The sequence below is a fragment of the Epithele typhae genome, assembly GCF_022376455.1.
Source record: "Epithele typhae strain CBS 203.58 chromosome Unknown BXZ73scaffold_1, whole genome shotgun sequence".
NCBI lineage: Eukaryota > Fungi > Basidiomycota > Agaricomycetes > Polyporales > Epitheliaceae > Epithele > Epithele typhae.
Window position 1 is genome coordinate 1,854,879 of NW_025954192.1, and position 11,689 is coordinate 1,866,567.

Genomic DNA, 11,689 nt, shown 5'->3' on the forward strand with positions numbered 1-11,689 from the left:
TGTACCGTGGCGACATGTAACGCGATGCTTGAATGCCAGTCTGCTGCTCGTGAACTGGGTGTCTTGCCTGTCCGTGGATGGAAAGGTGCGCGGATGCAACTCTGGGAGGAGCGAGAACGGGGCGGGGCGGGACAGGCTCCGGCCACGAGGCAGTCCTCCTCCGATGCCTTCGCAGACTGAGCCCAATATCTCGCCGACCCCCGCCCGGGCACGAGGCCCGCCCCTTCTCCTCCCCGCCACCGTCACCCCCGCACCCACCCATGTCGCGCGCCTCCTCCTCCTCCTCCTCCTGACCCCGACGTTCTCGACCGACACCGTCCTTACCACGCTTTCTCTCCCCACCTTCACCACCACCACCTTCACCCGGCCCGGAGCACAGCCCACCGCCGCGACTTCGCCCTCCCAGCCCCGCTCGACCGTGCCCGTCGCGGCCATCGCAGCTGGCACCACAGCGGGCGTCCTTCTCGCTCTCGTTGCCGTCGTCGGCTGGACCTGGTGGGGCAGATGCATAAAGCGCAAAGCGGCTAAGCAGCGCAAGGAGACAGTGCGTGTGATGTCTGCCGACTCGCCAGTGGTCCTCACCCCCGCGCCGCACGCAGCTCGCGTTTCTCCAAGTGCGGGAGAACACCCGCAAAAACGCGTCCACCTCTTCGCGCCCCGACGCTCGCTATACGCCCATCGCGACGCGAGACCGCAACGGGCGCAAGGTCACCTTCGCCTCCTCGCCCCCCGCGTCGTCCTCCCAGTCGACGCTCTGGGGAGCGGTGGACGCGAAACCCGTCCGCTCCGGTCAGTCCACCCTGTGGATGCAAAAATCCGCACGCAGCCCTCACACACTCACAGACGCGGAGAAACTGCCCCGTGCGACGCCGAGAAGCCGTCCGCCCACGCCCCCTGCCCATCTCGCGAAGGCGTTCTACGCCCCAGAGAAGAGCCCCCCGCCGCCGTTACCCCGGTGGAACCCTGGGCGCGAGCCTGCACCCATCCCGCCCGTGCCGCCGATTCCGCCATCGGAGGACGCCTCTCGCCCGCCCCACGGCCTGACGCACCAAGCGTCCACCCTCAGCTCCGGTTCCGTGTATTCCACACAGAGCGCGATGGAGGAAAGGAGGGCGGGCGTACCGTCGAGCCTGCTCGAGGCGCTGACCAGCGAGGACACGAGACGGTCTCTGCTGGCCAACTACCTCCCGTGGAACCGGTATCGAAACTCGATAGGGTCCAACAACCGCCTGTCGGAGTACAGCACTGGGTCGATCTACTCGCAGTACGGCGACTATCCTTGGGAGTCTATGGGCTTCGCTTACGGCGGAGACGATGAGCAACCCAGACGGTGATTGAAGGTCAGAACACGGACTCACAGGACTGTTCGAGAAGATTATGACGCTTTTACGGACTTCACACGGACTCCCATGAAGTAAACGACGCTTGCTATACTTACTTACGATATCACGATGGACGCCGTCATGAACGTCGTAGTGTTGTCAAGGGAGCTTGAGCTTTCTTGGGTGGTGGTATAATTTGGTGAAGGTGTATGATAGGTCCGGTGCGCTCTACAAGGAGGCTCTATGTCTATCTGAGCGAATTTACGTAGTTCTGTAGCGGTATGAGGTCGTAATTCGTAACACAGCGTCTGAATGCTCACCTGCTCTACCTGCGCGACCGATGTCTTGAATGCCCGAACAGACTTCCAACACTCAAGCGTGGTGGTTGGGTTGGCCCTTGAAGACGCATACTCTCAACTGACGGGCAGGACGCGGAAGAGGCCAGAGAACACACCTGTAGCACGACACGACCTCCTCTCCCCTCGCCCGGACCTCCGCTAGCTCCTCCGAGTCCTGACGACCGTGGTACTTCTCGACCTTCTGGCGGAGCTCCTCGAGGTCGCCCATGAGCACGGCGCTGCTCCTGACCGAGCCGGCGGGCCCGGCCTCGTCGGACCCGTGCTCCCCGCCGGCCATGCTCCGCTCGCGGTCGAGGTTTCCTTCTCGAGGGCGCGCTCGATCTCCTCCTTCACGCGCGCCTCCTCCTGGTGCAGGCGGGCGAGCTCGGACTGGATGCGGGAGCGGATGTGGGCGTCGAGCGTGATCTGGCGCTCGCGAGGGATGGCCGGCGAGGCCTGCTGGTCGACGAGCTGGTTGACGACGTCGTCGGAGAACTGGGGTGCGGGCGGGTGAGCGGGGGTGGGCGCCGCGCGCAGACGGGGGCGGGACGTACGTGGAGGGGGTGTCGGGGGTGAACACCTTTTCGTCCAGCGGCGAGGACTGAGATGCGCCCATGGCGGAAGGATAGAGAGCCCTGCTGGAGGGCACGCAAGGAGGGACAGGGCGAGAGGCAAGTGCAGGCTCAGGCCGCTCGAGGCTGCGACTCGCCGTGCCACGGGTGCTTGGACGGGCGCTCGGACACGCCCGGGAAGCTCCGGGCCGTAAACTTGTACTCTCAAGGCGAACACGTTTATATGGCTACCGGTGGTACACTTCAATCGTCACTACTGCACTCCAAGGATGTCACCAAACAGCTTTACTTTTCCGAACGTTTGTCGTGGTACTTGTGTCCGTGGTCCAACAACCTTGTCACTGTCGGGTCAGTACGCTCTCTCGGCGTATGGGCGTACAAAACCTCACCAGTCAGGATCAATCTCGGTGAGAATGCGTATCCTGCGAGACGAGAATCCATGAAACGATCGAATTCAAGCACATAGGCGGCAGCACGTACTGAGTTTTCTTGGTCTCTTCCATCTCATGAAAGATTACCCATCCCGACCGAGGCTTCCGCGTGAACAAAACGGAATGCGGGTGTACGTGAAGCACCTGTAACAATGTTAGCAAACATGTGACTTGGGGGACCCATACCGAGGTGCTTACGGTGTCTCCTCGAACCGCCCTATACGTCCCATCGGCCGACCATCGCGCAACATTTCGCCAGTATCCGCTCACCAAACATTTGCGCAGTCTCTTTGCGTCCCCTTCGCAACTTTCCAGCGGAAGCCCGAATCTTTGCATGTATTTTTTCAACTGCGCTCGAATAGAGACTGCCCGTGACATTGCGCGGAATGACAATGCGTGGGATTTGCACCAGGACGACGACCGTCCGTATCTTGTGAAAGCATTGTATGCTGACTCTGCAGGTCAGTAACGATCCACTTCGGAAAACGTGTCGCTCACCATTAAGAAGCGTGAGATGGTCCTACAAGAGCATCAGTGAGGTATCCAGCCGAGACTGCCTTACAAGTCACTCACCCCTTCTTCGGCGGTGAATTTTCGTCGCTCCAGCTCCGCCAGCGCTCCCGGTGCGCCTTCTGGTATGACGAACACGTCCTAAATGGGCTCAGCTTGGCGTTTTGTTGACACAAAGCATGATAATTGACGCACCTGAATGGTTGTCATGGCTGCGATGGTGAGGATTTCATCTCCGCACTTGTGATCTTTCGATGTGAACAACTGTAGATACTTCTCAATCATGTGTGTGTGTCTGGACAGAAGCACCAAAACACACCATACGAGCCAAGTTGACCTCGATCGGGCACTCGGCCACCTTCGAACCCATGACGGTCAATCTGCCGTCTTCGTCGATCATCCCCGCGTTGAACAATCCTTCAAGAGCACGCAAGATGCTTTCGGCAGGCGGTGAAGAGACCCATTCAAACTTCATGAGGTCATCGATCCCCAACGACTTCAGTTGGATGATGGGTGTTGTGAGATCTGTCCGCGCAATCTCAGGAGGAGTAGTAACTCGCAGCTGACTGTGCGCCTGTTCGGTGTACAGCCTGTAGCAGAACCCGGCTGATGTTCGCCCAGCGCGACCGGCGCGTTGTGTCGCGGAAGCTTGCGAGATGGGGACCGTGGTCAGAGACGACATCGTCGTTGTGGGATTGTACGTTCGAATCTGAATGACATTGTTAGGACGGCCCGGGAGTCGACGTACCAACTGACCTTCACAAACCCAGAATCGACGACAAAGCGAATTCCATCGATAGTAACACTCGCCTGGGCGAGTTTTAGGGCTCGAATAAACGGTGCACTTTGATGCTCACCTCAGCGATGTTGGTCGCGATGATCACCTTCCTTACCCCTCGGTCTGCAGGCTCAAAGACTCTCATCTGTTCCTCGGTCGAGAGCCTGCATGAAGGGCCAAGAGAGTGAGACGCTTGGCCGAGCGGGATAGACTGGGATATGTGAGTAGAGCGAGTTGGCGCTTGCAGAGCAGACTCACGTCGGGAGCATCTCTGCCAACGTCTCCAGGCACCTGTCTATCTCCTCACGGCCACTGAGAAAAACCAAGATATCTCCTGCGGTGTTCTAATATCCGGAGTCAAGTGTCGGACACATCAGGGTTGCTAATCACGCACCTGCATATGAATGTTCCACACGACTTCTGCAGCTGTTTGTACGTAGTCGGGCACTGGTTCTTGGGCATAAGCGATTTGGACGGGATAGGCACGACCTTCTAAACTGACAATCGTTGCTTCGTCGGATGTGTTCCCGGAGATGAAGTAGTCCAAGAAGGCGGAAGCGTCGAGAGTAGCGGAAGAGACGACGAGACGCAACGAAGGGCGTTTTCGGCGTATCCTGGAGAGTGTCAAACTTCTGGTAAACTGAGAACACTAACGAAGCACCTACTTCTTGAGTATGCCCAACAGAAGGTCCGTGTAAACGCTGCGCTCGTGCGCTTCGTCAATCTACACCACACTCGTCAATATACATGTCGACGAGGACGTATGAGCCGGGCGCACGTACCATGATGACACTGTACCGGCTGAGCAAGGGGTCGACGAGTGCTTCGCGGAAAAGCATGCCATCAGTCATGTAGAGAATGCGGGTCCTCTCCTTGTCACTGAAATCCTCAAACCTGATGGTATATCCAACCTAGCAGTGTCTAAGAACATAATAGAAGGCGCGAGATATGGACGAGTGCTTACTTCGTCGCCGAGAGTCGTTCCAACTTCTGCTGCAACACGGCTTGCAACCGATGTAGCAGCCACTCGTCGGGGCTGAGTGCATGCAATGACATTGCCCTCAGCGCCCCACCCAGCCTCATACAAGAACTGCGGAAGCTCTGGAGAAAAATAAGGATAGAAAAACAGCGGGGAGCTGCTCGCAACGCACGTGTCGTCTTCCCGCTGCCAGTTTGCCCAACGAGTATTACAACGCCGTGATTCTGTATGGTGTGCAGGAGCTTGTGCCCTGCAGAGAGTGTCAGCTGGCCAGAACCAAGATGCGAGGGGGACGAATGGGCTAACTGTGCGCAAAAATGGGGAGTCGCTCCCGGGCTGACTGCAGGGAGAGGGCAGAGGAGGGCGCGCTGGAGATGATATGTTGTTCCGTTTCTGTTGCTCTGTCGAGATTGCTGCCGGGCCCAACGGTGCCCGGCTTCCAGAACTGCAAAGTGGCCATGGGAGAAGAGGGCAAGATGAGTGCTGAAGGCGAGGGTCTCGCGCGGCCCGACGTCCGTCGTGCGTCTCAGGCTGGCGGCTGACGAACGCGCCGCCGCCATCCTTGCCTCCGCCCCCCACTCCCTACTGCTGCTTCCTCCGTCGTCCGTCGTCCGTCGTCCGCCATGTCTGAACGCAAAGGTGTGTCAAGCATCCCCGGTTGCTCCGTCGCACTCACGCTGGTTTGCAGTCTTGAACAAGTACTTCCCCCCGGACTTTGACCCGTCCCTGATTCCGCGGCGGCGACTACCAAAGAACTCCCAGCAGGTCGTCCGTCTCATGGCCCCGTTCTCAATGTGCGCCGTCTCGCATTTGGCGCAATCCATTCGTCGAGCTGACTATTTCCAGGCGCTGCAACACTTGCGGCGAATACATCTACAAAGGGAAGAAGTTCAACGCCCGCAAGGAGACCGTCGACGGAGAGGACTACTACGGGATCAAGATCTTCCGCTTCTACATCAAATGGTGCGTGCTATGGAGTGTCATACCCGAGCATCCGCTAATGTGGCGACTACGCTAGCACCTTATGTTCGGCGGAGATCACCTTCAAGACGGATCCCAAGAACACGGACTATGCCGCTGAGCATGGTGCGTCACGCAATTTCGAGCCCTGGAGAGAAGAGAAGGCGGTGGAGGAGGGGACCGACTGGCGAAACTGGAGGAAGAGGAGAACAACCCGATGAAGGCGTTGGAGAACCGGACAGTGGACTCGAAACGAGAGATGGACATCCTCGACGCGCTGCAAGACATCCGTGCCCGCAACGCCCGCAACGAGCGCGTCGGCCAGTCGGTGGATCTCTTGGACCGATTAGGGATGGAGGAGATCGAGTCGGAGGAAGATCGGGAGAGGAAGCTGGCAGAAGAAGAGGACGAGAGGCTGGTGCGCGAGGTGTTCGCCAAGATCCCAGCAGGCGACCATTCTCCTGCCCAAGCCGGGCCGAGCCATCCTGGGGGCTCGGTCGAGCCGGTCGTCACAGTCAAACGCAAAGCCGGAGCTGAGGAACCGGAGCTGCAAAGCCTCTTGCCAGAGTCAGCGCGCTCTCTGCTCTCCGCCGCCTCTGCGATCGGGGCCCCCGCTGCTAAGCGGAAGAAGATGCAGAGCAAGTCTTCTCTAGGCATCAAGCTGAAAGGAAAGGTCAAAGCCGGCTGACCGTATCGTGCCATGGCTCGTTAGTATTGCTTGTGCAATTGTACACTGGACTGTATATGCGGGAGCACGCACGCGCGACTGACGCGACCCCAACAGAGCTCCCCTCACTCGCATATCGATACACAGGTTGATTGCAGGGGTTGCTCCCGCCCGAAGCCAACGTTTCAGCGTCCACCCAACGGTGTTCACGAGGGTGGCTGTAAGGTCGGCGGTGATCACGCAGGCATTGACGTCTTGACCATGACTCTCAATGACCATAGTATTGCTCCTCGGGGATATCGTACAACACGGGGTTGGAGCACTTCCAAATGCCCACAATGCGACGGTGAGAGTCATAACCTAGTCGTAGCCTCTGCATAGTCCGTGCACCATCTTGCGGATACGGACTCGGACACGACGGCCATAATTTTGGGATCTCATGCACATAGTATGGCGAGAGGATACAGAGCAGCGCCCGGGGGTGCTTAGTCGAACAGACCGAAGCCCTGTTGGCCTTCTCAGAACTTGTGCTATTTGGACGCGGGTAAAGAGAGCGAGAAGAACGTACCATGTCGTCGTCGGACTCCTCCTTCTCCTCCTCCTTCTTCTCCTCCTCTTTCGGCGCCTCCACGGCGGCGGCGGCACCACCTGCTGCGGGCCCGGCACCCACGGCCGGAGCTCCACCACCCGCACCGACGTTGGAGAGGAGATCCTTGACATCCTTGCCCTCGAGCGCCTTCGCGAGGAGAGATGCCCAAATGGGCTCGAGCTCAACACCAGCCGCGGTTGTCAGCGCGACAATTTTGTCGGACTGGAAGTGAGTTTTGGGTCAGCGCGAGCGCGGGACGCGGGTTCCGAGAAACTGACGGTGATCTCAATGCCATCGTCGGCAAGGATGAGGGCGGCGTAGGTAGCGGCAAGTTCGGCGGTGGCCTGGGGAGCATGCATTCGTCAGTTGGTGGATTCGAAGGGCGGGTGCATCCAGATGGTCCGAGTGTAATCCATCACGTTGTGCACTCTCCAGCGTGTTACAGCTACCGGGATTGGGAGAACGGGAGGCGAGGATGCGGTACTCACCATTGCGATAGATTGCAGGGGCCGAGGTGGGCGGGCGTGAGGGAATGGGGGCGACGACGGTGGGGGATGGGCAAACTATCAACGGGACTCGAGACGCTCGCCTTCTGTGTCCACGTGGCTCAGGCGCCCACACAGGAGGGTTCGCTTAGCGCTGAGCGTCTCTGTCTTAAGTCAGGCCTCGAGCGGGCAGCTGCAAGTTCGAACTCCCCCACTCTTCCTCCCCAATCACCGCCACCGCTTGGGCCCTACTATGTCAGATCTCGATGAAGACGCTGTTTTTGGCAGCGGCGACGCGGCAGAGGATGTCGAGGAGCAGGAAGAAGAGCGCCCCGCGAAGAGCAAACGACGTGACTACGACGAGGTCGATGACGATGAGGAGGAAGAGGGAGATGAGGAAGATGAAGACGAAGACGAGGAAGACGAGGGCACGAAACGTGGTTCCAAGCGAGCCAAGGTGCGTGGAATTACCTGAGGGGCAGCGGGGATATTGCACCGGGTGGCTTCACGTTATTGTATGCCAATGGCTCATTCTTCGCAGCATCGACACAAGCGTCCCACGGTCAACCGTTTCATCGATCTCGAGGCCGAGGTAGACGAGGAAGACGAAGAGGAGGACGAGGACGACGAGTTCGTCGGTACGCACATCCCAGTCTATCGCAGTCACACGTATCTCAGTTTGCTTCAGATGGGTTCCTTGCGGAGCCCGGTGTCGAGGGAGAAGACGACGACGACACCGCTCGGCGAGCGAGAGACCATGCCCGCTATGACCGCCGGGTCCGAGAGATGGACGACCGGGACCTCCAACAGGTGGCGGAAGACATCAGCCAACGGTACCGTAGGACGGCGGTGCGGTATACGGGAGAGATGAGCGACGTGCCTCAGCGACTCCTGATGCCGTCTGTGCACGACGCCAATTTGTGGCAAGTGCGAGTCAGGGTGCGTCCAACTTTGTGTCGTTCGTTCTGTTGCATTCACGCTCAAGGCGCGTCCTCGTAGCCTGGAAAAGAGAGGGACATCGTCTTCAGCCTCATGCGGAAAGCCATCGACCTCGAATATTCGGCGCGCCCCACCAGCATACTGTCCGCATTCCAGCGCGACTCTCTTCCTGGCATGATCTATGTCGAAGCTCGCAGCGCGAAACAGGTCAGCGAGGCCATCAATGGCCTGGTGGGTGTCTTCCCCAGCCGTGGTATCGTCCTCGTGCCTATCGAGGAAATGGCGAGCTTGCTGCAAATCAAGCAACAAGAACTTACCGTGACCCCCGGCAGCTGGGTCCGTATTAAGCGCGGCAAGTACCAGGGTGATCTCGCTCAGGTCATGGATGTCACGGAGAACGGCGAGGAAGTCGGGCTCAAGTTCATCCCCCGTATCGACCTCAACCCGAAGGACCAGGTGACGGTGGATGGCAAGAAACGGAAGAAGTCTGGGCTTGGCCTCTCCTCCTTCAACATGCGGCCTCCCCAACGCTTCTTCAACTACGAGGAAGTCGCGAGAGTTTATGGACGGAAGTCGGTCGTGAAGCGAAACGTCGTATTTGTGTTCCAGAACGACACATATAAGGACGGGTTCATCGAGAAAGACTTCCGCCTCACCGCGCTTCAGCTAGACGACGTCAATCCCACGCTCGACGAGATCACCCGTTTCACCCGCGGTCAAGACGGCAACGACAACGAGGCGAATGTGGACCTTTCTATTATCGCGGAGGCGTCTCGCAAGGCTGCCATCTCCGTTCTCCAACCCGGTGATCACGTCGAAGTCTTCGAGGGTGAACAGTCCGGCGTCCACGGTACCGTGCACAGTATCGAACAAGACGTCGTCACCATCGAACCTGTCGGCGTCGACTTTGATGGACAACGGATACAGCTGCCAGCACGATCCGTCCGGAAACGCTTCAAGCCTGGAGACCACGTCAAGGTTATGACGGGTAAGAACGCTGATGAGACAGGTTTAGTAGTCTCGGTCGTGGACAACGTTGTCACTTTCTTGTCCGACATGTCAATGCAGGAGGTCAGTTGTCTTGTCGCACTTGCCGCGTCCTATCCCTGACGTTGCACCAGGTCTCCGTCTTCTCCAAAGACCTACGCGAGGCAGCGGAAGTCGGGACCGGTACAAACATCGTTGGAAACTATGAGCTACATGACCTAGTTCAGATCGAGTAAGCGTGTTTTTCTCTCGTCCAGGCTCTCGTTCTCATAGCATATAGTCACCAGACCGTCGGTGTCATCTTCAAAACGGAGCGCGATTCGTTTCGTGTATTGGACCAACATGGCCAAGTTCGCCTCGTGCAGCCTCATCAAATCTCAATGCGGAGGGACTCAAACCGAGCTATCGCCGTAGACTCCCAAGGCTTCGAGCTGCGCGCCGGCGATAACGTGAAGGAGGTCGATGGCGAGGTTTGTTGGTATCTCATTCTATTCGTGCTGGAAAATGACTATTTCGTAGAGCCGCAAAGGTCGCGTCCTGCATACACATCAATCATACCACGCGTTCTTACACAATCGCGACTACACCGAGAACGGAGGCGTGTTCGTGACTCGTTCACGGTCGCTTCAGTCGTTGGCGCCGAAGGGCAGCGTCATGAAACTCGGCAACACCGACTTGTCGAAGATGAACCCAGCCCTCAGCGGTGGCGCGGGCGGTATGGTCGGATCAGGGACGATGGGTCGGGGACCTCGCGACAGACTCATTGGTGTCAACGTCATGGTCATCAAGGGCCCCAACAAGGGTTACGCTGGTGTTATCAAGGACACCAACGGACCGCATGCCCGTGTCGAGCTGGTTTCCGGCAACAAAATCATTACCATTGACAAGGAGAAGCTCAGGCGGCGAAGGTAAGCGGTTGGTTGTTTCTTTATGGAAGTTTGACTAATATCCCGCAAGCGCGAACGGTCTCGAGGAACTGGAGAGGCCAATGGGCATGGCGACTTCCCGCGTCGGGTTCGGAGGTGGACAGACCCCCAATCCATACAGCCAGGGTGTCGGCGGTGGTGGGCGTACACCAGCCTGGGGAAACACTGGACGCACGCCGAATCCCTACAACAACAGCCAGACGCCTGGATGGGGAGGTGGGAACTCGCGCACGCCAAACCCGTACGCAGAAAGCGGCAAGACACCGGCATGGGGGGATAACTCGTCTCGAACACCGAATTCGTTCAACACAGGAGGTGGAGGGAAGACCCCGGCATGGAACTCATCATCACGGACACCGAATCCGTATGCGAACGGTGGTGGGGCGTCGGCTTGGGGCGGAGCGACGCCAGGACGGCCGACGAACGCAGGGGGAGCCGCCAGTGGATGGGATGCGTGGGTATGTCATAGTCACAGTACTCTGGTTATCGCCGCCTCACCTGTTCCAGGATCGCGGTGCGCCGACGCCGTACGCGGCTGCCTTCACACCTGGCGCGCCGACGCCGGGGCCGTATACTTCCTTGCAAACTCCCGGAGTGTACGAATTCCAGACACCAGCGGCGACGAACGCTTATCCAATGACCCCTGCTGTCCTTGGCGGTGCGGGCTACGGCAGTGCCGACACGCAGTTCGGTGAGTTCATATCATGCCACATCCACTGATCCCTTTTCATCATCTTTGTCAGAGGTATCGCCGACCTGGCTACTCGATCCGGATCTCAAGGACAAGGTCAACGGGATGTTCGTCGAGGTCAAGGGCTCGTTCGGCGCCGACGGCTGGCACAACGGCGACTACGAGGGCAAGCAGGGTGTCGTCCTTAGCGTGCTTGCCACTGGCAACGACACCTTTGAATCCACGGCGCGTGTGCGCTTCCTCGATCCCGTTGATCGCCTGCAGCCGATCCTGGCCGTCCCGGTCCATTTGCTGTCCCCTATCCATCCTGAGAAGCAGGGCGAAGAAGTGGTCATCCTTGCCGGAAACAACAAGGGCCTCGAGGCTCGTGTGGAAGATGTGGAGTCTAGCAGTTCCATGGTCCTGACCACAAAAGCCACGTTCCTTGTCGTCGAGAGCGCACCCGAGCGGCTCGTCCTCTTGCGGCACATTGACGAAGTCGGGAACATCCTCCGATGAACAAACGGCTGTCAAAG

General features: G+C 58.6%; 6 protein-coding genes across 6 annotated transcripts; 3 read left to right on the top strand and 3 right to left on the bottom strand.

Moving 5' to 3' along the window:
- Nucleotides 1-163: 163 nt before the first annotated feature.
- Nucleotides 164-1,334, top strand: BXZ73DRAFT_95918 (uncharacterized protein; the record flags this gene model as incomplete). Its single annotated transcript, XM_048026939.1, has 3 exons — nucleotides 164-544; nucleotides 600-789; nucleotides 844-1,334. The coding sequence occupies 3 exons, from the start codon at nucleotides 164-166 to the stop codon at nucleotides 1,332-1,334; spliced, it is 1,062 nt and encodes a 353-aa protein (XP_047884143.1).
- Nucleotides 1,335-1,569: 235 nt separating this feature from the next.
- On the bottom strand, nucleotides 1,570-2,276 carry BXZ73DRAFT_95919 (uncharacterized protein; the record flags this gene model as incomplete). Its single annotated transcript, XM_048026940.1, has 5 exons — nucleotides 1,570-1,593; nucleotides 1,643-1,718; nucleotides 1,777-1,964; nucleotides 2,015-2,155; nucleotides 2,211-2,276. The coding sequence occupies 5 exons, from the start codon at nucleotides 2,274-2,276 to the stop codon at nucleotides 1,570-1,572; spliced, it is 495 nt and encodes a 164-aa protein (XP_047884144.1).
- A 460-nt stretch (nucleotides 2,277-2,736) lies between these two features.
- BXZ73DRAFT_73178 (P-loop containing nucleoside triphosphate hydrolase protein) lies at nucleotides 2,737-4,802 on the bottom strand (the record flags this gene model as incomplete). Its single annotated transcript, XM_048021844.1, has 10 exons — nucleotides 2,737-2,807; nucleotides 2,934-3,093; nucleotides 3,237-3,314; nucleotides 3,369-3,437; nucleotides 3,493-3,882; nucleotides 4,031-4,115; nucleotides 4,210-4,295; nucleotides 4,346-4,565; nucleotides 4,617-4,675; nucleotides 4,734-4,802. The coding sequence occupies 10 exons, from the start codon at nucleotides 4,800-4,802 to the stop codon at nucleotides 2,737-2,739; spliced, it is 1,287 nt and encodes a 428-aa protein (XP_047884145.1).
- Nucleotides 4,803-5,553: 751 nt separating this feature from the next.
- On the top strand, nucleotides 5,554-6,578 carry BXZ73DRAFT_86547 (CWC16 protein; the record flags this gene model as incomplete). Its single annotated transcript, XM_048024242.1, has 5 exons — nucleotides 5,554-5,569; nucleotides 5,619-5,724; nucleotides 5,777-5,893; nucleotides 5,949-6,057; nucleotides 6,090-6,578. The coding sequence occupies 5 exons, from the start codon at nucleotides 5,554-5,556 to the stop codon at nucleotides 6,576-6,578; spliced, it is 837 nt and encodes a 278-aa protein (XP_047884146.1).
- A 464-nt stretch (nucleotides 6,579-7,042) lies between these two features.
- Nucleotides 7,043-7,505, bottom strand: BXZ73DRAFT_86548 (60S acidic ribosomal protein P1; the record flags this gene model as incomplete). The annotated part of the gene is made up of 3 exons (XM_048024243.1): nucleotides 7,043-7,063; nucleotides 7,126-7,368; nucleotides 7,425-7,505. The coding sequence occupies 3 exons, from the start codon at nucleotides 7,503-7,505 to the stop codon at nucleotides 7,043-7,045; spliced, it is 345 nt and encodes a 114-aa protein (XP_047884147.1).
- Nucleotides 7,506-7,884: 379 nt separating this feature from the next.
- On the top strand, nucleotides 7,885-11,672 carry BXZ73DRAFT_37261 (transcription elongation factor Spt5; the record flags this gene model as incomplete). Its single annotated transcript, XM_048017965.1, has 10 exons — nucleotides 7,885-8,088; nucleotides 8,173-8,265; nucleotides 8,310-8,570; nucleotides 8,631-9,641; nucleotides 9,692-9,789; nucleotides 9,838-10,027; nucleotides 10,077-10,465; nucleotides 10,515-10,941; nucleotides 10,991-11,174; nucleotides 11,227-11,672. 10 exons carry the CDS (start codon nucleotides 7,885-7,887, stop codon nucleotides 11,670-11,672), a joined length of 3,303 nt encoding a protein of 1,100 aa, XP_047884148.1.
- Between the last annotated feature and the right edge of the window lie 17 nt (nucleotides 11,673-11,689).